A 26,224-nucleotide genomic window follows, 5' to 3' on the forward strand; every position below is an offset into this window, starting at 1 on the left:
AAGGGGAGAAGAGTGGAAAAGTGACAGAAGAAACAGACCTTGTATGGGGGAGGACTTTCATCTCTTGATCCAGATTGGAAGGAGGCTGGGAACAGGCAGGCCCTCCTGCCATATTTAAAATGCAAGTAAAACCTTTTTTTTTTTTTTTTTTTTATATCAAATTTATATCTGCTGTTTAAAATGCTTTACAAATGATGCCTAAGTGTAGTTATTACATGAAGCAAAATGGTTAAAGCTAGCAATTGTTGCCCAACGTCTCTTATTTTGAGAGAACTGGCAGCAGGAAGGTTATTATCGTTTTGAGTCTGGGAGATTTTCTTCCGCCAGGCTGGACTGGCGCTGTAGGCTGTTCCCTGGACCCAGAGGTGGGAAAAGGAGCCCAGGCTGTGCCAGAGCTGCTGGAGCAGGGGGAGGGAGAGGAAGACGATGCTCTGCCTGAGCTGCTGCTGCTACAGATACATAATTATACGGCATGTTTCACCCTTCTACTATTTCAGGCAAATACCTTTTATTGCATATTATTCAAATAGATAAGGCACTTAATTATATAAAAAGGAAAGACCAAAAATGTCATACTATAGCGAGGATGGAGGAGGCGGGAGCCATGTAATTAGGACATGTTTGCCTCGTGCAGAAAAATAGCTGATCCTGGCCCTGAGTCACAGCCCTGCCACACCAAAGAACAGGTATAGCACAGGCAACAGCAGGGCAAGCTTCTCTGTCACACATGCACAGCATGCGCAGCAGCAGCACAAGCTTCCACGCACACACAGGCTAGGTGCATCATGGGCAGTCGCAATGCAGGCTTCCCAAACACACACAGCAACACCTCAGAATGGGTAAGGCGTGGGTAGGAGCCTCTGCCCCACCACAGTGCAGCAGCCATGCCAGCTTCCCTCGTACACCCCCCCCCCCCCCAACACCTGCACTGGCCACCGGTGTGCCTCAGTTGTGGTCCGGAGATTTATACGTGAATTTTTTCATTTTGCTCCTTGGCTACTCTGCTGAAACTTCCTACAATAGTGCCCAGTGCCACAGACATTTTGTGAAAAGCAGGGACCACCTAGAAAAAGCGGACTTAAACCACCAGCCAACATCATCACATCAGCTACTCGACAGCTAAAGACTGGGGGGGGTAGACTCAAGTTCGATGTTACATATTACCTTTCTCGAAAGTGGAAGGTTATGACCAAGCACCCTCCACCCCCAGGAGGGAAAAATCACACATTTTAAAAACAGATTGTCCTCTCAGCATTTGTTTTAAGCAGACCAGAAATGGCAGCCTGCCTTGGGTGGGGATCGCTGCTCTTTGAAGCACTGCCTCTGTGTCCTAACACAGCGGTGATGAAAAGCATTGCCACAGGGGGCCGCCAACCCGAAGGGATGCGTGCCCACTGACCGTCGCTTCCTGAGGCGGAAGAAAAACAATTCTCTGCTGTAGGATTAAACACAGCCTACTCCTCTTCCTCTGTTTTTAAAAGACAACAGAGCTCTGGAGCTATTTTTTTTTTTTTTTTTAATTGGCGAAAACAGTTCATAGATGGTCGAGGAAACAGCTTTGCATCATTGCTACTCTGCTTGATGAGTGGGTGCCACTTCTGGGTAGGATTTGTTTTCGTGGTAGAATGTTTTAAACCAGTGTGCTCTTGCACGGAGCCGACGTCGGTGTTTACGATTTAAAAGGCGGCACGAGGCATCCAAGAGTTGGCTCTTCACCAGACTGGAGTGACAGGATTGCCAGTGCTGCTTCTGGGATCAGTTCTGTACCAGTTTCGCTCTTGGCTGGCTCGTTTGTCCAGAATTCTGCAAACTATTTCCTGGAAAGTTCTTAAAAGCCCTCCCTCGGATTGCTATGCTTTTGGAGGAAGCTTGGATAGCATTGTTGGGATCCCCTCTATCTTTATCCGGCAAATAAAAATCGAGTTCTGTTTGATTCCGTACCCTTCTTTTTTTTCACAGCCGTGCCTTGCAAGACTTGGGGTTTAATGTTTCTTAAGGAGCGGGGGCTTCCTGGGTGGAAAGCACTCTGTGATTCTCTCGTAGATGTTTTCAGGACTCGCTGAAAGGGCAGGAGTGGCGCGCTGGTGCCCCAGCGTGGCTGCCCCTCTGGCATACACCGGCACCTCAAGCTGTCTGATCTGGGGCGGTGGTGCCTGGAGCAGCTGCTGGGGAGACAGCGGAGTGGAAAACAAAATTCTGTTTCAGAGACAGATTCACAGTGCAATTTTTTTTTTTTAATTTTTCTCACCAGTCCTGCTTTAATACTGGACATCTAGGCTTTCCCGGAAATCTAATGGGACATCAGACCGCCCATCACCTTAGGTCCCACCCCCAACCCCAAGAAAAAAAGAGGTACACAGGAAAGATTCTATCTGTTTAAAATCTATTGGGTTTTCTGACTTCCACTGAGGAAGGGACCCGGAGGTCTGGAAACCTGGATCATTCTTAGAATCGAGCTTCCTCGGATTCTGGTCTGGTTCTTGGAGCTCGGCGTCCAACTGTTCTTCAGAATCGTGATGCTCGCTGATTGAGGTGCGTTTTAATAGGTGGAACTGGCCGTTTTATAGGTGGTACATTCACTTACCTTTTTACCTTTGGACGACTGTTTTAAGTGCCTTGGCTGCCACTGTGTAACAGATCCCCATACTAGTTCTGCTGCTGCTTACTCATGTGCTTTATTTTGACCGGGAAGCTTTCCTCATCTAGGCCTTCAGATTAATTGAAAAGGGCCCTGTCTCACAACAGATTTTTTTTTTTTTTTCTCCCTGTGTCCTCCCAGCTTAACGTGAGACCACTTATTACAGGAACGGTTCTCGGTTTCCTGCTCTCAGAGCCTTCTGCGCAGCGTCCTGGCTCTGTTCTAGAACTGCTGTTTTGTTTAAATTGTCCAGTTTTTTACATCTTATTTCAATCTGTGACTATTTGATTCCTGTTTTTATTCAGTCTACTTTAACCCTCTTCTGATCTGACTTGGATTGTTCATAGATGTAGTTTTAAATCTTGATGTACCTGCATTGGTTCGTAAGTTCGTGAATATAGCGATACCTTAAGTATAAGCGAGAATTTGTGATGACTCAAATCCTGACCGGGCTAAAAAGATCTAAAAACGTTTGGGGACAAGTTGAGCCAGAAATGGCTTGCACTTGATTAGATTCTGTTTATGGCTTGTCCTGCTCGGACACTGCTTAGCCAAACCTCTATGATGTTTAAGCACTTGTTAACAAATGCCATGGAAAATTACAATTGCCACCCTTTAGCCAGTAGCCATATTAGAACCAGTCTTTTTGTACCTGGATGTCAGCTCTATGCCAGAGAGCTTCCACCTCTGGGGTGCAGGCAGCCAATTACCCACAATGAAGGTCCAGCTCCCATGGTGCCCATAGCAACTTCTGCTATCCCTTCTCACTGCTCCGACCCTCTAGAACAGCAAGCCCCCCCAGCGTTTTGTTGGTAAGTTTGGTCTCTTACCTGCAACCCTACAGTTGGCTTTGATGGACTGTTTGAAAGCATATTCTGCCCATGCGATGATTCTCTCGTTGGCAAAGCCATGGAAGAGCCTGGTGGAAGCGTAGAGTCTCCGTTGAGAGCACGCCTGGCTGCAGGCACCGGCATGGGAGGGCTGTGACTTGGCCTGGCTTGGTCCAGTGCTGGGAGGGCAGCCGTCTCCTGCCGTCTCACATCCACCTCCGTGTAGACGTTCTCGGCGAGAGGAGCAGTTGTGGATCCTCGCCCTATGGCGTAAAAGTCAATTAATGGTTCCTGGGGCTGGTAATGGGGGCGCCTGTCCCCTGCCGTGCCATCGCTGGGCTCAGCGTAGGTGTGATACTTTTCCAGGAGGGCATACTTGTCGGCTGGCACGGTCTTGCTGAAGTGCGGATATTGAGCAGGAAGGCCCTCTCTCAGCAATGTGCTGCTTGGATCCCGAGCATCCGGGCCAGGGCGAACGTTCATGGGCCCTCGAGGTATAAAAGCGGGAACCTGAGGCAGAAGCAAAGCAGGTTTAGAAAGCGTTTTCTATCTCGTATGCTTTTAAAATCGTGTCGTGTGATGTGAAATGTTACCAGATGAGGCTATGGCAGCGGGGGGGAACCTGTTGAGCCTGGGCCTAGGTTGGGTTTAGTTTCCTAGGAAGCAGGGCTGGGTTCCTTGGTAAGTGCTACATGACCTGGCTTTGTTTTCCGGGTCAGGTCTTCCATTCCTCAGGCCAGCGGGGACCGAGGGTGCTGCGGAGGCACGAGGGAGGGAATTTATCATTGTAGCGCAGCAACGCCTCTGGGCTGGCCTTAAGGCCCATGATTACAGGACTGAATTGTGGCAGGTGCAGGTGTTAGTGCTTAGCCTCCAGCTAAAGGCTTGTTGCAGTGATTGGGGCTGAGTTGGGAGGGGAGGGGATGGTAAAACGGCTCATTAGGAATGAAGGCTCATGTGGCCGTGGCCCCCAACGGCTGCTGTACTAATTGAGTTGGAGGAAAGGGTGGGCAGAAACAAAAAAAAAACAAAAAAACAGGAAGTGCAGGTGCATGGATGCAGCAGGCCAGAACCCAGGACCGGCTCAGCTCCTCCTGCCCCATGAGTCAGTCACTGGAGGGGGGACTTAACCCAATGCATTGTGGGGGGTTATAATCCCTGCATTCCCCCATGTAAAATCACACTGCAAGTACCAAAATGCATTTTTTTGGGGGGGAGGGAAGCTGGCAGGGAGCCAGCACTGATTGAAAATCTCCCTGAAGAAACGGATTCTCTCAGTGGTTCTTGCAAATTTAATGAATTTCTGTAGTTTCATTTGTGTGAAATTACTGAATACAGTTCAATATAAATATATGAGATGTGAATGCTTAAGTAGCCCCGTAAATACAGAATTAGCAGTGCCATAGTTACCTGATGTCCTTTTAAAGCGGCTAAGGATTCCATTCCGCCGTTGCTTTAGGTCTGAATGCTCCACCAATGTTTCCAGAATTTGAGGAGAGAACATTATGACGTTTTTAACCCACCCACCGCCCCACCCCGCCCCAGATTTACCTCTTGGTGTGCGATAGAGGGGGATTTGTTGCTTGCTTGCGCTGCTGAGTACGTAAAGCAGCCTGGCCTGGCTGAGGCTTTGACCTGTTTCTGGACCAGAGCATAAGGATGGTCTTTGGAGCCTGGAGGAACGGCCGGCACCTCTTCTGCGCCTAGCGGGAGTCCAGCCTGGGCTGGGCGTGCGGGACTCTAAAAGACACAAGCCATGACCGTTTCTCCTGCGTTTAGGCCTGGCGGCTGCTAGTTATTCACCGAAAGGTGTTACATAGCCGGTGCTCTCTGTTCTACACTTCTAACCCTTCAGCTCCCAGTGCTGTCAGCGTAGGGGCTTTCCCCAGTGCTCTATGCTTGACGGAGGAGATTAAATGAAATGACATGAAGAACTACCCTAGCTCATTAGAAGGTTCCACCCTAGGTACAGTCATAGGCCAAGCTTGCACCTCTTCTCCACACCCCGCTTGAAGCCGATGTGTAGGGAAAGCTAGAACTTCGTCAGTAAGTAGAATTGCTTCCTATTCTGCCTGCCCCATAGCCAGGCTCTCACAGCGGCCTATGCTCCTCCTCCCAGTAGAAAAGCTCTGCTAGGTTCTTGTTCTTGGCTCGTATTGATTCTCTCCTACCTTACAACAGGCTGTCGTCAGGCATTCGTTAAAAGGTGGAATGGGAACAGTGTGGTGATGCCGGAGGAGGTCCTGGAGCAGGGCGTGGGCACTCTGCTCCCCCATAATCACGTACCGCTTGTCATCCAGCTGATCCAAGACAAAATGGCGGCAGCGTTCTGTGCCCCTTAAGTTGGCAGAAGAGAAGGGAAGAGTGCAGTTACAGGGGGTGAGGGATAGCAAAAAGGAAAGGAGAATACACTTACATACAGTGACGATAGCAGGAGAGATGGGGGTTGGGATTATAGGGGGTGAGAGACAACAGCACCGCAATGGTAATTTTCTTTAAAAAAAACAATTGTTAAAGCACCACGGTGGTGGCAGCAGTAGCCTCCATCTTCCATGACAGCTGCAATGGGGGGGATTCCAGGTTAGTAACCTGGGCTAATTTGGTGGAAAATCACCACTGGAGAGAGGGGACTGCGATACTGCAGTGGGGTGCAGGACGAAAAGAAAAACAGATATGACCGCACCTACACATTTGTAAGGCCCTCCTGTTATGCAAAGTTTACATGCATGCCTAATGGCGGAAGTCACAGGAATCCAGGAAGGGATGACAGCATGATCACATGGCTGAAGGGGATGCCAAGGGAAGGGCGGGTGTGAGCTGGTCCAGGGCTGGCACAAGCCAGGTGCATGACCTCACCTGCAGCAGAAACGGGAAGCCGGAGCTGGGCACAAGTGCCAAATACCAGCCCTCACCTGTATGAAAGGACGAACCCCACTCGGCTCTCACAGAAGCGAACCAGAAAACATCCCAGGGGCTTGCTCTGTAGCTTCTCCTCCGCTTCCCTGTGCACAATGATAAAAGCGGAGCAAGTTAATTCGAAAGCACAGCGAAGCGACAGGACCTATCCCCAGCCTTTTTGCGGGTGATACCAAAATCTGCAACAGAGTAAACACCCGGGAAGGTGTAAAAAGTAGGCGGGAGCTAGCGAAACTTGAGCATTGGTCTTACCTAGCAGCCAAAATTTAATGCTAAAAAATGCAGAGTAATGCATGTGTAATGTAAAAATCCCCAGGAACCTGGACAGTAGAGAGAGTGAAATTCTTCTTTGCAGAAAACAAAAATAGGATCGGGGGATGACCATATTTGATTTTAAGGTGGTAAAGTAGGTGCATAAGATGATGGGGAAAAGCTTGAGTGCATAAGAAGAGTTATAGTCAGCAGAGAAAGGGAGGTGATACTGCCCCTATATAGGTGCCTGGTGAGACCTCATTGGAAATACTGTGTACAATGCTGGAGACTGCACCTTCAAAGGGATATAAACAGGATGGAATCAGATCAGAGGGTGGAGGCTAAAATGGTCAGTGGTCTTTGTTCTAAAGCGAATGGGGATAGACAAGATCTAAACATGTGTACCCTGGAGGAAAGGTGGAATAGGGGAGATACGATGATAATATTTAAATAGCTCCAAGGTTTCCAGGCAGGAGTCTTTCGACGAAAAGGAGGCTAGAATGAAGCATCATGGGATGTGGATGAAAGGGGGTAGACTCAGGAAATATTTCTTTACAGAGAAGGGGGGGGGGGGGATGCATGGAACAGCCTCCCAGTGGCGAGGGAGACAGACAGGAGCTGAGTTGGGACAAGCACCGGTGAGGGTTTGGAAGGGACTGTAGAAATGGGCAGATTGGATAAGTCACATGGTCTTCTGCTGTCATGTGTCAGCAAAAAAAAAAAAAATTGAGCCTGGGGTGACTCACTTGATTTCCTGCTGTCTCAATTCTAATCCCGGCTCTGCCACTGCCTTTCTCCCTGCGACCTTGAGCCTGTGGCTGCTCCCTGTGGCTCGGTGCTAATCCCTGGATCTGCCGCTGACTGCACGTGGCCTTGAACAAGTACATTCTTATCTTCCCCCGGCACTCCCAAGGCCCAGCTGAAAACAGAGCGGCCTTTCTTGAGCTGACTTTCAAGCCTGACAAAATGAAACCAAAAAAAATCTTCCCCCACCCGCCCTCCTATGTGGAAAATGTGTGTGTGGTGGTGGTGGTGATGGGGAGAGGTTTGCAGCTGCTTTGAAAGTAAATAGGCTTCAAACGGAATTGGCCGATAGTTAAGACATTCGCTTATCAGAGCTGACAATCAGGCTGTGTAACAAGTGGAAACTTTCCAACCCACGGCCGGCTTCTTCACAGGCAGCAAAGCGCCTAATATGGATTTTACAAACTGTCAGGCCGATACAGAAAAACGCGCGGGAGGGCGGGCAACGCCCTCCTGGCACGTGCACAGGCCACTCTCCTGGGCCCGCGATTCAGGAGGGTGGCCTAGGCAAATTAGGGCCTGCGGTAAAAGGAGGCGCTAGGGACACTAGCGCGTCCCTAGCGCCTCCTTTTTGACAGGAGCAGCGGCTGTCAGCGTGTTTGACAGCCGACGCTCAATTTTGCCGGCGTCGGTTCTCAAATCCGCTGATAGCCACAGGTTCGGAAAACGGACGCCGGCAAAATTGAGCGTCCGTCTTCCGACCCGCAGGCCGATTTTTAAATTTTTTTTATTTTTACTTCTTTTTTTTTTTACTTTTGGGGCCTCCGACTTAATATCGCTAATGATATTAAGTCGGAGGGTGTACAGAAAAGCAGTTTTTTCTGCTTTTCTGTACACTTCCCTGGCGCCGGCAGAAATTAACGCCAGCCTTTGGGCAGGCGTTAATTTCTGAAAGTTAAATGTGCGTTTGGACGCGTGTTTTCAACGCGCTAGCTTTACCCCTTATTCACTAAGGGATAATAGCGTGTCGAAAACGAGCGTCCAACCCCACCCCGAAACTAATAGCGCCCGCAACATGCAAATGCATGTTGATGGCTCTATTAGTTATTCCCACGCGCTTGAGTAAGTAAAATGTGCAGCCAAGCCGCACATTTTACTTTCAGAAATTAGCGCCTACCCAAAGGTAGGCGCTAATTTCTCTCGGCACCGGGAAAGTTTACAGAAAAGCAGTAATCATGGCCATATTAAGTTGGAGGTCTCAAAAGTTAAAAATAATTTTAAAAAATTTTAAAAATTTAAAATCGGCCTGCGGCTTGAAAACTGGACGCTCAATTTTGCCGGCGTCTGGTGTCTGAACCCGTGGCTGTCAGCGGGTTTGAGAACAGATGCCGGCAAAATTGAGTGTTGGCTGTCAAACTCACTGACAGCCACTGCTCCTGTCAAGAAAGAGGCGCTAGGGACGCGCTAGTGTCCCTAGCGCCTCTTTTTACCACAGGCCCTAATTTGAATAATTTCATTTACTGAATTGCGCGCACAGGAGAGTGGGCGCTCGCCTGCTCTCCCGCAATTTTTACTGTATCGGCCTGATAGGTAATAGTGCTCATCACATATAAATGCATGTTAAGGAGGATATTATCTATTCCCCCCATGCCAAAAAAAAAAAAATGTGAGCCCAACGGCGTGCAGTTTTACTCGCCAAAATTAATGCCTGGGCCGAGTAGGCATTAAATCTGGAGGAGCCCAAAAAAGTGTACAGAAAAGCAGAAAATACTGTTTTTCTGTACTTCCTCTGACTTAATGTCGTGGTGAAATTAGGTCGGAGGAACTAAAAAAATTAGAAATATTCCATTAAAAAAAAACAAACAAAAACCAGCGGTCAGGTTAGGAAAAAGGATGCTCTAAAATTGAGTGTCCGTTTTCTAACCGGCTGACAGCCACCTCTCCTGGGCGCCACACTATCCCCTCCTTTTCACCACGGCAGCCCATTTGCATTTTGCATCGGGCGCCCCGGAGAGGTGGATCGGCGCGCGTAAAGGGAGCCGCCGCTCAATCTTGAGCGCCCGTTTAACGCGCGCCGATACCGCATCGGCCCGATTGTGAACACAGCTGCAGTTCCAGGAGAGCGCAGGGAGGAGACGGTCAGAGGAAGGGAATAGCGAATCGCACAATGGCAAAGCTCTTCCTCCAACGCTGTGCTACCGTCTGTATGGCAGTCTACTGAACAGGAAAAAAAAAAAAAAAAGAGCTTGAATAAATCGCACGTTTCAAATAGGATCGTAGCCTGGGGCTTCACAGCAGCGGCTTGTGCGAAACAGGGCCAGCTGGGCTTTTATCCTAGCTGCCCTTCTCAAATCCTGCAGCGCGACTGCCGCTCAACTGCATTTCAAATCCAGTTTCCTGCTGACCGACAAACGCAGCACCGCAAAGATCTAAGGGCAAAGACGATGCCAAAAATCCTAGGCCAAATCAAAACGATCAGGGGCAAGGAGCCCCGTTGCTGCCTGATCGCAAACGTCAACTTAGAAACACGAGGCTTTAGAAAGAAAAGTAAACGAGCGAAAGAGCAGTCCTAAGATGTAATAAATCCATAAGACAGAGGCCCCAGACCACCTCCTCCCCTTTCATGTCAGCCATGCGGGAAAATTTTAAAGGAGGCTCTCAACCAGTGCTGGAAACTTTACTCCACCTCACACCAGCTCCTAAGAAAAACTGGGGAAAGCCAGTGCACCTCGCTGCATCGGAAGGGGTAATGGTCAATGCCTTCACGTGCATGAATTTTCCATGTGAGGGCACTATGCACAGATTTGCACGCACAACTATGGGTAAAACCGTGCGTTCTGCTGAAGGCAACTCATTGCATCGACCTGGTGGTCTGCTAGGGAGTGGTCCACGACAGGTAGCAGAATGCACCAGGAAGTGGCATATCAGAAAACCAGGACCACCCTACCAGAAACCGGGTCGCTTGGCCTCGGTTGGTTTCTCAAAGTGTTGGAGGGGGAAGGATTTAATGCAACTCCTGGCTTCTGAATCCATGTGACCTCCTTTTTAGGGGAGGGGGGGGGGGGGGTGCTGTCACTCCTCTAGGTTAAGCCAGTCCTGGTTTTATACCTGTTGCTTTTGTGGGCTCTTCGTTCCTGGCTTGTCTTGGAACAACGAGAACCACACACGACCTTAGAGCCATGGCCCGCTGAGCCTGCCCGGGTGCCCCAGAGCCAATGGATAACCTTTGCCCTTACCTCCTGGTGATGAAGCCATGGAACCAGTCTGGCGGCTCGCCCTGCTGGAGGATCCCGGGGGCTTGCGTCTGCTGGAACCACTGCTCCGTCTGCACGCTGAAGGCCGCCGGCAACTCTGCAGCGCTGGAAGCGGGAGAGGCCCCCCTCACTGGCTCCTCCTGCTTGGAGAGCAGGCTCGGGGTCCCAGTGCTGACCCAGCAGGGGGTGAAGCCGAGCTGTGCCAAGGGAAATACAATGGACTCAGATGCACCCGAGGTATGTAAGAAGTGACTGACTCCTTGCTGGCCAACTGGGCACATTTACCAGCTTTTACGAGATCTGTCACCTTAGATCTAGGAAGAGGGCGAGAGGGGTGGAGGGACAAGCAGAAAGAGAGACAGTAACAGACAGACACCACAGAAGGGAAGCCAAAGAGAGAGGCAGAAGAGGTGAAGAAAGGCACAAAGCAGAGACGGATTAAGGCGAATAGAGAGCGGAATAGTCTCAGGCAAAGAGACAGGGGGGAGATGGGTGCCAGGGGTGCAGAGAGAGGGGAGAGCATAAAGCCATTTGGTTCAGGAAGGTCTGTGCAGAGGTTGTGCATGGCCTCACATGCATCCCTCTCTGCACGGCTGCGGAGGAGAAAAGTGTTTTGTTGTTCAGGTTCGCTCAATATGCGCACATCTTCCACCTCCACGAGTGGCCCCCCCCCTCAATACGTGGCTACACAGCTGGGTGGCAAGTGGGCCTTTAAATAATACCACAGCAATGACCATAGAGGCCTTTTGACATTACTCCAGCCAGCGTACACCCCTGAATCAACATTTTCCTTTAGCCCTACTTACATCATTGTACTCAACATCCTAGGATAATGTTTATTGCTTAGTTTGCTAATGGCTAGGGACTATGATGATTAAATTGTCAGCCACCCAATGAACACATCCTGAGCTTCAGATGCCAGTTTCTCTGTGCAGTAGTGTGCGTTATGGAAGGAGGAGTTTAACCAGGTAACTGAGCAGATATTAGCTAGAACCCAGCAGCAAGTGTGCATAAAATAATTCTCTTCCTTTTATTGCCGGCCTTTTCTTGTCAGAAAGCTCAGCATGAGACATATGCCTAAAGACATCAGCACAAAATAAAAATGAATTGGCCTTCAGGTGAGTCCTACCCTTCCAGTTCTGGAAGCTGATTGATTATCCGGAGAGCAGGATGAGGCCGCAGCCAGGGTTTCTGGTTTGGCCGCAAAGCCAATGTCGTTACTGAGATGTCGCGGTGGGCTCAGGATGGGTTGACTTTCAGTCTCCGGCACTGAGGGCATCTTCTCGCCAATACCATTGGGCTTGAGGGACTCGGACAGCAGATTGAGAGAGGAGGCCAGTGGGAGATCCTTACCTGTAGGGGGTGGGAAAGAGGGTGAGGTATTGAGGTGACTCCATTTCAGGTTAAGGACAGTCTGATCGCGTCCCCTCCCACATGCTTGGAGATGTAGGGTCTGCTTATAAGCAGCTTAGGGGCAGCTTAGGGGCAAAACCAGAACTGTGCTCGGTGACATGGAGGCACAAGACTAGTGGACAGCAGCTTGTGGTCCAACCTATCTCATCAACATATTCATCAGGGAGATCCTGAAAACCAGATTGGTTTGCAGCCCGCCCTACCTTAAGTGATCCAGTTTCTAGAGTGAAACTTGGGTCTCATCCTGGGTTTTTGAACTTACAGCCCAGGGCCTTCTGGGATTTGTAGTCCCTGCTTTGGTTATGCACCATCAGCTACCATAGGACTGCTTCCCTCACTATCACTCCATCTCATCTGCTAATTGAGTCACAACAAGACCTGTGACATTTGATTAAGGCATTTTTAGTGCTCCCACTTACGGGAGGCAATGACTGCAATGGATTTTATAGAAGTTCTGCCTGTGAGGGATCAGCTACCACAGGGGCCGATGCAATAAAAGGCGCGGAAAGTGGGCGCCATGCAATACCCAAATTAGGGGGTTGCGCTAGCAAGGAGGCGCTAGGGTCGCTTGTGCAACCTTAGCGCCTCCTTGCTAACGCGTCCCCCGCCGCGGCTGCTGGTTACGAAGACCGACGCCGGTAAACTTGAGTTTATCCGCAGCCATTTTCATTACTGGCAGACGGACGGTTATTAAAACCGTCGCCGAGTTTACCGGCATCGGTCTTCATATTTTTTGGGTTTTTTTTTTACTTAAGTACAGAAAAGCAGTTTTTTCTGTGCTCTCAGGCATTAATATCTGAGAGCAAAATGTGCGTCTGAGACGCACACTTTTTTTTTTTTTGCATGCAGAGTCCTTAACTGTGGGGGAGTGAGGGGTAAAGCCTGGGATAAGCACAGAGGATCCTTAGCTGTGGGGGAGTGAGGGGTAAAGTCTGGGATAAGCACAGAGGATCCTTAGCTGTGGGGGAGTGAAGGTTAAAGCCTGGGATAAGCACAGAGGATCCTTAGCTGTGGGGGAGTGAAGGTTAAAGCCTGGGATAAGCACAGAGGATCCTTAGCTGTGGGGGAGTGAAGGTTAAAGCCTGGGATAAGCACAGGGGATCCTTAGCTTTGGGGGAGAGTGAGGGGTAAAGCCTGGGATAAGCACAGAGGATCCTTAGCTATGGGGGAGTGAGGGGTAAAGCCTGGGATAAGCACAGAGGATCCTTAGCTATGGGGGAGTGAGGGGTAAAGCCTGGGATAAGCACAGAGGATCCTTAGCTGTGGGGGAGTGAGGGGTAAAGCCTGGGATAAGCACAGAGGATCCTTAGCTATGGGGGAGTGAGGGGTAAAGCCTGGGATAAGCACAGAGGATCCTTAGCTGTGGGGGAGTGAGGGGTAAAGCCTGGGATAAGCACAGAGGATCCTTAGCTTTGGGGGAGAGTGAGGGGTAAAGCCTGGGACAAGCACAGAGGATCCTTAGCTGTGGGGGAGTGAGGGGTAAAGCCTGGGATAAGCACAGAGGATCCTTAGCTGTGGGGGAGTGAGGGCTAAAGCCTGGGATAAGCACAGAGGATCCTTAGCTATTGGCGAGGCGAAGGGTAAAACCAGCGCTAAAGTCTGGTCTGCTGTACTGCAGTAGAATGGGGAATCAGGAAGGTGCCCAGCCCGATTTCATCCACTTTCAGATTCTATTTATTTGAGCATTAGCTGTCTGCTTTCGGCTGATGGTGCTGGGCCTAGCACATGTTCAGGTGGGGGGGGCCAGCTTTCCCATCCCATAGCATGTGGCTATTCCAGCTATTTTGCAGCCTCCTGAAACAATGCGGCCGAGTGCACTTTCTTCTCAGGTTGGGGTCCTGGAACGCACAAGGATGGTGACTCCGAATGCAGCTCCAATTTCATGCAATATTCTACCTCCAGCCCTCGGCCTCCCAGATGCCTGGTTCCCCCCCCTCTGCTCACCTTGGCCGTGTTCAGGTGTGATGTCCATGCTTCAGGTGCAGCCTGTTAGAGAGGCCTCCTCCAGGGCCAGAAGTGAAACGCTGTGGATGCCCCAGTGAACGCCCGGCGTAAAATGTGGCACTCGGTTGCTTTACCTGTCACCCTCTCTGGACAGGTGCACAGGTTCTGGTTTTTTTTTTCTCTCTCTCTCTCTTATTTCCCCTCTGTCCCTCTCCCTCTCCCCCTTCTCTGCCTCCCTCCCTTCACTTTCTCTATCTCTCTCTCTCTCCCTCCCCTCTTTCACTCTTCCTTTTCTCCTTTCTCTGTCTGCCTGTCCCTGTCCCTCTCTGTGCCTCTTTCTCTCTTTCCTCTCCCTGCACAAGGCAGGAAGTGCACACAACCCACAGCTCCCATCGCTTCTAACCCGAGCAAAGCGTGAAGCCGAGGCCGGGCACCCAGCTCCGCTGCCACGTCACGGAAAAAAAAAAAAGAGTGTGGCGTGCGGGGGGTGGGGGAGTGTGTGCCGCAGCCTGCAGCGCGCCCTGGCAGAGAAAGAAACCGGGCCGGCGGCAACTCCAGGCCCGAACCTGCTCCAGAAGGCCTTGGCTGAGCCTGACGGTTGCCCTCCTTTCTAGGGCTTCAGAATTTAGCAACAACAACAACAACAAAAAAAAGAGGCCAAGGAGTCTGTGCTGGCACCTTAGAGACGCAACCCCGATTGAACGAGGCATGAACTGTGCAGGACAAGAGAGGAGCATCACCCCAGACAACCCAAACAGAATCCGTTTTATGCAAGAGTGTGTGTGTGTGTGGAGGGGGATTTACCTCTCTTGGAGGGCACATATGCGAGGGGAAAAGGGAAATTGGATTCAGAGAACAACCAAAGTGAGCCCTGACTTTTACAGCCTGGAAAACTGATAAGCACGGGGGGGGGGGGGGGGGGGTGTAACCTGCACGGACGTGGCAGATGCTATCATAAGCTTGCTGGGCAGACTGAATGGACCATTTGCTGCTGCCATTTCTATGTTTCTATTCTATCCTGGCGGGGTGGGCTAAGTGCCTTTTTGTCAGGGCTACCTGCTGGCTGCGAGTCTTAACAAGCAGGCGGATCCAAAACTAGTTTTACTCCTTTTGCTGGTACGGAGTCAAGAAAAGCAGGAACTACAAGTCCCTGCATGCACTGGGGTAAAAGCAGGGCCAGGTCAGCCTACTCTTCATGACATTCGAGCCAGGTGGTGCCCTAATTTCGTGTTTGTGTGTATCTAACCCTTTAACCATGCCCCTTCCGAGGGAAATCCAGAGAGATTTTGACATACGTGTGTTTCTGAGGTCTTATAATTGTAGATAATCTCTAGGGAAATTATTACCAAGCACAGAAGAGGAATAACAAAGGCAGTTGCCGGATTCTAGTGCCGGTCAGTATCCTGCTCGGCGGCAGGGCACAGCATATTTTGCTGCTCTCGCCCCTGTTGCCCCAGGATTAGATGGAGCTTCTCCTGCTCGTTCAGGCCGATACAGTAAAGTGCGGCCGCGGTTACCCTGCTTCTAACCCGCTTTCTACTCACAATTTGGCCGCGTTAGCCCAACCCGCGATTCACTATCCCTTTTAACCCATCCTTACCGCTTCGTTAAATCAACGGGTAACCCCTTCCGCCCGCGGCATTTATATGAGATGTAAACGATCAGATTAGCTATTCCCTCCCATACAGTAACGCGCGCCCCGACTATCGCCTTTTTAACCTGCAGTTTAACCGCGCATTTAACCTGCTAATTTACCGCCTACCCCTACCCCTGCGTTAGAGGCAGGGGTAGGGGTAGACAGCAAACTTTCCCCCAAAAGAAAACCTAAAATCCCCTCCTTCCGAAGCGACTCGACATGTAAAATATGTAAAACCTAAAATCCCCTCCTCCCGAAGCGACTGGACATGTAAAATATGTGAATAAGTGGAACCAACTTACTTTTTGTTGCTTTTTCAGCCCTTTCAGCCTTCTCTGCCGTCCTCCGGAGGGGGCAGCTGGCGGCAAAAGCGGCTTCCAGCGGCCCCCGCCGGCGAAGACGGACGAACGCACGCCCGTAGTGCACGGGCGCTCAAGCCAGCGAAAGCACATGGACGGGCGTGCGTGACGTACGCCGTGACGTCATGCGCTGGGGGTTTTAGGTTTTACATATTTTACATGTCGAGTCGCTTCGGGAAGAGGGGATTTTAGGTTTTTAGGTTTTCTTTGGTTAAAGTTGGGATCCACTTCCTGGTGCCTGTCATTTGAAATGACAGGTACCAGCGCACCCAGGATACTGTATAGGCGCTGTATAAAGCGCCTATACAGTAAAATGGGTTGCGCTTCATGGACGCGCGTTGGACGCGGCTTGAATTTGCATGCGATTTTAATACAGTATCGAGCGGTAGGTGAGCCGGACTGTGCGTGCGGCAAACGCGGGTGCGCCCGGCACTAACGCAGCTCTTCCTACCGCTCCTTACTGTATCGGCCTGGTTGTTTGGGCTTTCGCTCCCAGCTTTGGGTGCAAGGTGCCAGTTTAAAGCCCGTCCACATTAGCCTGACTGCCAGGATGGGGCCTGCCCCGCACTTCAGCACGTGGCCACCAGAGGGGGCTCTTGTGCAAGCTCTGGGCTGCCAGCCAGGCCCGGCAGAGGGAGGGGGAGAAGGGGGCCCCTTAGCTCCCTCCCTCCCTCCTCCTCCCCTCCTTTCCCTGGCCAGCCCTTTCTCTGCTACTCTGGCTTATTGTCACAAGGATGGATTCCCCCTGGCGGAGGCTGCGCACCCTCACGAGGCCTCATTCCTTGGATATTTCTCCTCTCAGTATGTCGGGTCCCCTCCCCGCCTCCCCCTCTCTCCTTCCTTTCCCCTCCTCTTATTAATGCCATCTCTTCTATCCTCTTTCTTCTCCTGTCTTCCCCTCCCCTCTTCTAATCAATCCCTTTTCTCCCCTCCTCTTTTCCCTCTCGGATCCTCCTCTCCTCTGCTCTCTTATCCCATCCTCTCCTATTCCACCCTGCCCTCCCTTCCTCCTGCCTTTTCTCCCCTCCCCTCCCCTCTCCTCTCCCTGCCTTTTTCCCATTTAAGGTATCTCTTGTCTGTAAGGCACGGACTCTCCAGGCAGGGAGGGGGGCACTGTCCACTCGCCAGCAGCAAGCATTTTATTTATTGGAAGTAAAAGGTTTCCTGCATTTCGGGACAGAGGCGTGTGTCTGTCTGTCTCGGGTTCCTATGTCCCAAACTTTTTCCCCATACAGATAAAATAGGGAAGAAAAAAAAGCCCGTTTATCACCTCTGGCCCGATTGCATCCCACAGCAGCAACCCTCTGCCCTTTTCTCCCTGCTCACATCCCGTGTGTCCCCAGGTGCAGCTCCAGCCTGGGTGGGGGGTGCCACTTTGTTTGTGTGTACACTGTGTTCCCCTGGGGTGGGGCCTGTTTAGCATGCAGTGTGTTGCCGTGTGCTTGTCTCTATGTATGCACCTGGGCGTTTTGTGTTTGCACGGTCCTACAGTCCATACACGTGTCTCCGGAAATTACACCGATCACGTGCAGAGCTGCCCCCCCTCCCGCTCCCCAACCACCGCTGCCCATCCAGTCCTGTCCTGTCTATGTGCTGCTGGAAGCAGTTAAGGCTTTCTGTATGGAGTTCCCTAAGAAAATCAGAACTACAGAATCCATGCATGCATGGGGGGGGGGGGGTAAAGCCAGGACTGGATCAGCCCGTTTGGCTGACCCGGTGTTAGGTGACCCGCCTTACCCCTCACGCTCGAACCTCTCTCCCTTCCTCCGCCTCACTTTTCCCAGCCGAGCAACTTGGCCGGTCCGGAATAACCAGATCGGGAAGCGCGGGCCCGGCAAACTCACGACACCCCATGCGGAGGCAGCGGCCCTGTTGGCAGGATAACCTGTACTGCTCAGGTCTCTGGCCTCGCCCTGGATAATTTCCTCTCACAGGAGGTTATGGCGAGGGTTCCCTAAAGGGCCCGTGTCAGAATTTCGAGTGCCCCAGGCGAAGCTTCGGTCATGCACGCCCCCTCACCAACCTACAGCGCTCGCCTCCTCCCGGCGACAATAGCACCAGAACCGTGCCGCCTTCTTTTTTTGGCATTGTTAACTGTGGCACAGCACCCATCTGGGCCTTGTTCTGTTTTTGCCACCCCTAAAACTTTGCTGCCCTAGGCAACCACCTAGTTTGCCTAATGGAAGCACCGGCCCTGCTTCCCTAGCCCGCCTCTGCCTCCATCCCACCCAGATCCTCACTGCAGAGAGGAGGGGACTGGGGTAAGAGGGAGGAGACGGAGGAAAAGGAAGAAGCATTTCTGCCGGCACCGGGCCCCCTCGTTTGGATGGCGCAGGCTCTGCTTTGCTGCTGGGGCACCCGTGTGCATCTGCCAGCGTGTTCGCCGTGTAGCATTTGGCAGGAATACTTAGCACGAAACGGAGATATGTCATCCTTGTTTTCCGCACTGGCATCCTTTCCATCGTGAAAAAAAAAGAAAGGGCATGTTTTTGTAGGAGGGGACGAAGGGGGGAAAGGAGCTGGCAATAAGCTTCAGAACCGTTGCATTTCCTAGTTAGTTTGCTGCCTTGAAATTCTCTCATTGAAGTCCGTGGTGAATAATTACATGAGCCTGCAGTTTTTATGGAATATTCGCAATAATATCATTTCTTTTTTTTACACCTCCTCCTCCCTGTTCTGGGAGATATATACTATATATATATATATATGGCTCAGCACTGGGTGAGGTGCCTCTCTCCTGATTTGAATAGACTCCTCCCTGTTACTCAGTCCTAATCCCAGCACTCACTAACTCTCTGTGACCTTGAACCAGTCGCTTTATCTCCCTGTGCCTCAGTTCTAATCCCGGCTCTGCCGCTGACTCTCTGTGACTTTATACCAGTAACTTTATCTCCCTGTTCCGCCATCCTAATCCCAGCGCTGTCACTAACTCTCTGTGACCTTGAACCAGTCGCTTTATCTCCCTGTGCCTCAATTCTAATCCCGGCTCTGCCGCTGACTCTCTGTGACTTTATACCAGTAACTTTATCTCCCTGTTCCGCCATCCTAATCCCAGCGCTGTCACTAACTCTCTGTGACCTTGAACCAGTCACTTTATCTCCCTGTGCCTCAGTTGTAATCCCGGCTCTGCCGCTGACTCTCTGTGACTTTATACCAGTAACTTTATCTCTCTGTTCCTCCATCCTAATCCCAGCACTGTCACTAACTCTCTGTTACCTTGAACCAGTCGCTTTATCTCCCTGTGCCTCAGTTCTAATCCCAGCTCTGCCGCTGACTCTCTGTGACTTTAGACCAGTAACTTAATCTCCCTGTTCCTCCATCCTAATCCCAGCGCTGTCACTAACTCTCTGTGACCTTGAACCAGTCGCTTTATCTCCCTGTGCTTCACTTGTAATCCCGGCTCTGCCGCTGACTCTCTGTGACTTTAGACCAGTAACTTTATCTCCCTGTTCCTCCATCCTAATCCCAGCGCTGTCACTAACTCTCTGTGACCTTGAACCAGTCACTTTATCTCCCTGTGCCTCAGTTCTAATCCCAGCTCTGCCGCTGACTCTCTGTGTGACTTTAGACCAGTAACTTTATCTCCCAGTTCCTCCATCCTAATCCCAGCGCTGTCACTAACTCTCTGTGACCTTGAACCAGTCGCTTTATCTCCCTGTGCTTCACTTGTAATCCCGGCTCTGCCACTGACTCTCTGTGACTTTAGACCAGTAACTTTATCTCCCTGTTCCTCCATCCTAATCCCAGCGCTGTCACTAACTCTCTGTGACCTTGAACCAGTCACTTTATCTCCCTGTGCCTCAGTTCTAATCCCAGCTCTGCCGCTGACTCTCTGTGTGACTTTATACCAGTAACTTTATCTCCCTGTTCCTCCATCCTAATCCCAGCACTGTCACTAACTCTCTGTGACCTTGAACCAGTCACTTTATCTCCCTGTGCTTCAGTTGTAATCCTGGCTCTGCTGCTGACTCTCTGTCAGGCCGATACAGAAAGAAACGTGGGAGAGCAGGCGAGCGCCCGCTCTCCCGGCACGCGCACAGGCCAGTGTCCTGTGCGCGCAATACAGTAAATAAAAATATGCTAATTAGGGTCCACGGTAAAAGGAGGCGCTAGGGACACTAGCACTACCCTAGCGCCGCCTTTTTGACAGGAGCGGCGGCTGTCAGTGGGTTTGACAGCCGACGCTCAATTTTGCCGGCGTCAGTTCTCGGACCCGCTGACAGCCACAGGTTCGGAAACCGGACGCCGGCAAAATTGAGCGTCCGGCTTTCAACCCGCGAGCCGTGGGCTGATTTTAAATTTTAAATTACTTTTTACTTTTGGGACCTCCGACTTAGTATCGCCATGACATTAAGTCGGAGGGTGTACAGAAAAGCAGTTTTTACTGCTTTACTGTACACTTTCCTGGTGCCGAGAGAAATTAACGCCTACCTTTGCTTTTCTGTACACCCTCCGCGCTTATTCAGTAAGGGGTAATAGCGCGTCGAAAACGCGCGTCCAACCGCGGGTTAACAGTGCGCTCCGGGAGCGCACTGTTAACCCGCGGTTGGACGCGCGGTTGGACATACTGTATCGGCCTGTGTGTGACCTTGGACCAGTCACTTTACCTCCTTGTGCCTCGGTTCTAAACCTGGCTCTGCCACTGATTCGTTGTGTGATCCTGGACATGTCACTTAATACCTCTGTGCCTCCAGGATCCAGTTCATCCTAATCCAGTGATGGCAAACTCCAGTCCTTGAGTGCCACAAACAGGCCAAGTTTTCAGGATATCCACAATGAATATGCATGAGATAGATTTGCATACAATGGAGGCAGTGCATGCAAATCTTTCTCATCCATATTCCTGGCCTGTTTATGGCACTCAAGGACTGGAGTTTGCCATCCCTGTCCTAATTTGTCGTTCTCAGTCAACAAACTGAAAATAAAATATATATATATATATGTATATTCAGGTTGGATTGCAAACACAGACCCAGCACTGCCCATGTGAGTCTAGAACAGATATTAATCACTATTATACAGCTTCCTGAGATATCCAGAGGAAATACTAGATTTCTTCCTTACACAGATGCACTGCCAAGCCTCATAAGGCATCACTTGCTTCCAGGTAACAGAAAATTCTCAGATTGTCCCCAGGGCATGAATTACTACCAACTTCTGTTTACAAGCATGGAACATTAGTATTATCAGTGTAGTGTATTCTCCCTTGATAAATCAGCTCTTTCTCAGTGTTATCAGTGCAGTGTGCGCTCCTTTGGTAAATCAGCTCCTTCTCAGTGCAGTGTTTGCTTCTTTGGTGAATCGCCCCCTTCTCAGTATTATTGGTGCAGTGTGCACTCCTTTGGTAAATCAGCACATTTTCAGTGTTATCAGTGCAGTGTACAATCCTTTGGTAAATTGGTGTCTTCAGTGTTATCAGTGTAGTGTGCGCTTATTTTATTTATTTATTTATTTATTTATTTATTTATTTAAAACTTTTTTATACCGGCATTCGTAGGACACATCATGTCGGTTTACAAATAACTGAGAAAGGAAAGGAAAGGAAATTACAATAAACAGGGGAGGGGTTAACTGGGTGATATACAAAGTAGAGGAGAGGAGAGTCAGACAGGCAGCGTTACAAAAAGAACCAATATACAAGGTTAGTTGGCATGTGCACTTGGGATATTTAGTATATGAAACTTATTTACAGTAGGACATGGGCAGGTGCACGTAGGAACGATTAAGGGGGGGGGGGGTAGGGAGGGAGGGGGGGCGAGACGGGGGTGGTGGGAACCGGGTACAGACGGTGATAGTTTTCAGGGAGGAATTGATGGTGGCGTGGGGGAGTAGGCAAAGGAGAGAGGAGAGATAGAGAGGGGTGGGAGAGGGGGGATGGGAGAGAGGTAGTGGGCTAGGTTGGGATTGAGGTGGTTCAGGAGGACATTGGATAGGATTGGGTGGAATTGGGGTAGGCTTGTTTAAAGAGCCATGTCTTGATTCCTTTTTTGAAGTGGCTCATGGATGGTTCTAAGCGGAGTTTGGCGGGTAGGGAGTTCCAGAGGGTAGGGCCCGCAATGGAGAAGGCTCTCTCCCTGGTAGCGGTAAGGTGCCCAACTTTAAGTGAGGGGGTTTGGAGAGTGCCAGCAAGGGAGTTTCTGGTGGGGCGGTTGGCTTGACGGAATTGTGGCATGTCTTCAAGCCAAGGTGAATTGTTATTGTATAATGTGTTATGGAGGATGGTAAGTGTTTTATATTGGGAGCGGAAGGTGATGGGGAGCCAATGGAGATCTTGGAGTATGGGAGTGATGTGGTCAGTTTTTCTGGTGTTTGTTAAGATTCTTGCCATGGCATTTTGTAGGATTTGAAGGGGTTTAGTGGTAGAGGAGGGGAGGCCTAAGAGAAGGGAGTTGCAGTAGTCGAGTTTGGTGAGTATGGTGGTTTGCATAACCGTGCGGAAGTCACAGGCATGGAGAAGGGGCTTCAATTTTTTGAGAATTTGTAATTTGTAAAAGCCCCCTTTTAGAAGTGATTTAATGTGGGTTTTGAAGCTGAGTTGATTGTCTAGGGTGACTCCTAAATCTCTGACACTGGGCGGTAGTGTATGAGCTTGTGAGGCGTTGAGAGTCATTTGGCGGGATGAATTGAGTGATTGGTTTGTGAGGATGAGGATTTCAGTTTTCGAGGTGTTAAGAGCTAGGTGGAGATTGGAGAGGAGAGAATTGATGGATGTCAGGCATGTTTCCCAGTATTGAAGGGTTTCGTTGATGGATTTTTGAATTGGAATAAGTATTTGTACGTCATCAGCGTACAAGAAGAATTTTAGTCCTAGTTTAGAGAGGAGGTGGCAGAGAGGGAGTAAGTATATATTGAAGAGGGTGGAGGATAGAGAAGAGCCTTGTGGTACCCCTTGTGTGAGGGGAATGTGTGCGGATTCGAAAGTATCAAGCTTGACTAGGTATTTGCGGTGGTCAAGGTATGAGGAAAACCAGGATAGGGCTGTGTTTGAGATGCCTATCTCCGCTAAGCGTGATATTAGGATTTGATGATTCACGGTATCAAAGGCGGCTGAGATATCGAGAAGGGCAAGTATATATGATTGGCCGTGGTCCATGCCTTTAAGGATGGTGTCCGTTATTGCGAGTAGGAGTTTTTCGGTGCTACGGTCTTTACGAAAACCGTATTGGGTGGGGTGTAGAATATTGTTATCTTCAAGGAAATCGGCGAGTTGGGAGTTTACCACTTTTTCCATGATTTTGGATATGAAGGGCAGATTGGAAATAGGCCTGTAATTTGCAGGGTCATTGTGATCCAGGGTAGGTTTCTTTAGTAGTGGTTTCACGACGGCGAGTTTAAGTGGGTCGGGGACTTTCCCGGAGGTGATGGAGCAGTTTATGATTTCTGCTATTGGTTTTGCAATGGCAGAGGGAATGGGGAGGAGAATTTTTGATGGTATGGTGTCTGAGATGTGGGTGGATGGTCGCATCTTTTTTAATATGGATTCAACTTCCTTCACGGAGGTAGTGTCGAGAGAGTCGAGGTTAGAGTTGTTGTCGATTGGTAGTGGGTCTGTGGGAGCGGGATTGGGGGGTAGACGTGTAAGAATTTTGGAGATTTTACTTTGAAAGTAGTCGGCTAGTTTCTCGCATTTCTCAATGCTGTTTATTTCTTGGGGGGAGGGAATGGGGGATTTTGTGAGTTCTGCAGCGAGGCTAAATAGGGCGTTTGGATTGAATTTAAAGCTGTGGATTTTTGATGCGTAGAAGTCGCGTTTGGCGTGGATGGTTGCTTGTCGGTATGTATGCAATGTGTGTTTGTAGTCCATTTTGTGTGTGGGTGTTGGTTGTTTTCGCCAGGTACGTTCCTTGGTTCTAAGGTCTTGCTTTAGTTTTCTTAGTTCAGCGGTGTACCATGGCTTTCTCTCGGTGCGTGTGGGGGTTATTGTTTTGTGGATGGTGGGGCAGAGATCATTGGCTATGTTGGATAGGGACTTATTCCAGGAAAGAAGGGCAGTGTCTGGGTTAGATAAGTCAAGGTTTTCACTTACTTTGCTGAAGGCTAAGGAGAGTTCCTCCGAGGAACATTGTTTACGGAATGAAAATGTTTTTTCATGTGAGCTTGTGATCGGTGTATCAGTGTTGATGGTGAGTTGGGCGTTGATGAGAAAATGGTCTGACCAGGGGATGGGGGTGGTAATGGGTGATTGGGGTACTGAAATGCATGTGTTGACAAAGAGGAGGTCGAGGGTGTGGCCAGCTTTGTGTGTGGGCTCGGAGATTAACTGTCTGAAGCCCAGGGCTTTGAGGGTGAGAAGTAGGGTTTCACAAGCAGGCGTATTGGGGTGGGTGTCTACATGGAGATTGAAGTCTCCGAGTATTATTGCGGGTGTGTCTGGTTTTATGTTGTCAGTGATGTATTCAATGAAGGGGGATGGGTCCTGTTCAAGTATACCAGGGGGGGCGTAGACAAGGCAGACTTGCAGAGATTTGGATTTAAAAAGCCCAATTTCAAGTTTTGTGGGGGGGGAAATGGTCTGTAGCTTAAGGTTAAGGTGTTTCTTGGTAGCTAGGAGTATGCCTCCTCCTCTTTTTCTGGGCCTAGGAATAGAGAAGATGTCGTATGTCTGTGTTGGGAGTTGGTTGATGAAAACGTGGTCTGAGTTCTTTAACCAGGATTCTGTGATAGCACAGATATCTGGGTTTGTGTCAGTGAGTAAGTCTTGAAGTATGGGGGCTTTCTTTAGGATGGATTGTGCATTGAAAAGGGAGATGGTAAGTGTTGCAAGGCCTAGCAGCTGGGTGAAGGGTGAGATCATGATGGGCACTAGGGATTTGTGCTGGGGAAGGGAGTGAGGGTGTGCTGGGCGGAACGTCCGCCGGTGGGGGTGGTGTATGATGGGAATAGTGGGGAAGCACATTTTGGAGGGGACAGACGGGAAGTAGACAGACGGGTGGGTGGAGGCCGGTCGAGAGGTTGGGGAGAGGAAATGGGAGGGAGGCAGGGCAGGTTGTGCTTCTTTGGAAAATCAGCTCCTTCTGAGTGTTATCAGTGCAGTGTGCGCTCCTTTGGTAAATCAGCTCCTTCTCAGTGCAGTGTTTGCTTCTTTGGTGAATCGCCCCCTTCTCAGTATTATTGGTGCAGTGTACACTCCTTAGATAAATCAGCTCCTTCTCAGTGTTATCAGTGCAGTGTACAATCCTTTGGTAAATTGGTGTCTTCAGTGTTATCAGTGTAGTGTGCGCTTCTTTGGAAAATCAGCTCCTTCTGAGTGTTATCAGTGCAGTGAGTGCTCCTTTGGTAAATAAGTGCCTTTTCAGTGATATCAGTGCAGTGAGCACTCCTTTGGTGAATCACCCCTTCTCACTGTTATCAGTGCAGTGAGCGCTCCTTTGGTAAATCAGCTCCTTCTGAGTGTTATCAGTGCACTGAGTGCTCCTTTGGTAAATCAGTGCCTTTTCAGTGTTATCAGTGCAGTGAGCACTCTTTTGGTGAATCACCCCTTTTCATTTATATCAGTGCAGTGAGCACTCCTTTGGTAAATCACCCCTTCTCACTGTTATCAGTGCAGTGAGCGCTCCTTTGGTAAATCACCCCTTCTCACTGTTATCAGTGCAGTGAGCAGTCCTTTGATAAATCAGCCCCTTCTCAGTATAGTGTGTGCTCCTTTGGTAAATCCATAATTAAAAAGCAGAATTGTCTTACGATTGTCCTTAAATGAAAAACATAAATCTACCAGGCAGGGCTTGAGACGGTCACACAGCGTGGCGTCTCCTGTCAGGTGATAGCGCATCCTGGAAGAATGGGGAGGTGTCAGAAGATTCATTGCAGCTGTGAAGAGCCAGGAGCAGAAGAAGACACGGAAGTCCTGGAACAGAGTCAAGCACATTTGGAGGACGCTCCTGCCCCCACAGCTCCCCCCCCCCGGCTGAACACACCCAGCTGCCTTCCTCGCACCCCTCTGGGAACTGATACCCCTTGATCTTCCAAACTGAGGTCCTGCCTGCAATCTCTGCCCCCCCCCCAAACACACCCTTCCGCTCCATAGCCTCAGATCTTATTTTTTAAATAACAGAAAGGAAAAAAAAAACATCAGTGAGAGATAAGCATGTATAGCAAAGCTGGAAGTGCGGACAGATCCTGGCATGAGATCAAATGCAGCGAGCAAAACAGAGATGGGGGAGGAATGAAGGGAGGGGACAGACACAAGAGAGGGAAAGGCAGGAGGGGCGGAGCTAGTGTTCTGCTGAGGGAGGAGCTCT

At 50.0% G+C, this 26,224-nt stretch overlaps 1 protein-coding gene across 2 annotated transcripts; it reads right to left on the reverse strand.

Annotated features, from left to right (window-relative positions):
* Positions 1-1,477: 1,477 nt before the first annotated feature.
* SH2D2A (SH2 domain containing 2A) lies at positions 1,478-14,186 on the reverse strand. Of its 2 annotated transcripts, none has more exons than XM_029580118.1 (8): positions 13,992-14,186; positions 11,764-11,987; positions 10,617-10,831; positions 6,381-6,470; positions 5,640-5,805; positions 5,020-5,208; positions 3,469-3,978; positions 1,478-2,162 (listed from the first exon to the last, which is right to left on the reverse strand). In XM_029580118.1, the coding sequence occupies exons 1-8, from the start codon at positions 14,017-14,019 to the stop codon at positions 1,983-1,985; spliced, it is 1,602 nt and encodes a 533-aa protein (XP_029435978.1). In that variant the 5' UTR covers positions 14,020-14,186; the 3' UTR covers positions 1,478-1,982. The 2 variants fall into 2 exon arrangements, with proteins under 2 accessions (XP_029435978.1, XP_029435977.1); XM_029580117.1 differs by having other exon boundaries at positions 1,478-2,165.
* Positions 14,187-26,224: the final 12,038 nt, after the last annotated feature.

Source organism: Rhinatrema bivittatum, chromosome 16, assembly GCF_901001135.1.
Source record: "Rhinatrema bivittatum chromosome 16, aRhiBiv1.1, whole genome shotgun sequence".
Classification (NCBI taxonomy): Eukaryota; Metazoa; Chordata; class Amphibia; order Gymnophiona; family Rhinatrematidae; genus Rhinatrema; species Rhinatrema bivittatum.

Coding starts and splice junctions, on each gene's coding strand:
- SH2D2A (XM_029580117.1), bottom strand. CDS start 14,019: ATGGACATCACACCTGAACACGGCCAAG. Junction 5,209..5,639: donor TGACGACAGCCTGTTGTAAG/GTAGGAGAGAAT, acceptor TGTGTCTTTTAG/AGTCCCGCACGCCCAGCCCA. Junction 3,979..5,019: donor CCTCTATCGCACACCAAGAG/GTAAATCTGGGG, acceptor CTTCTGCCTCAG/GTTCCCGCTTTTATACCTCG.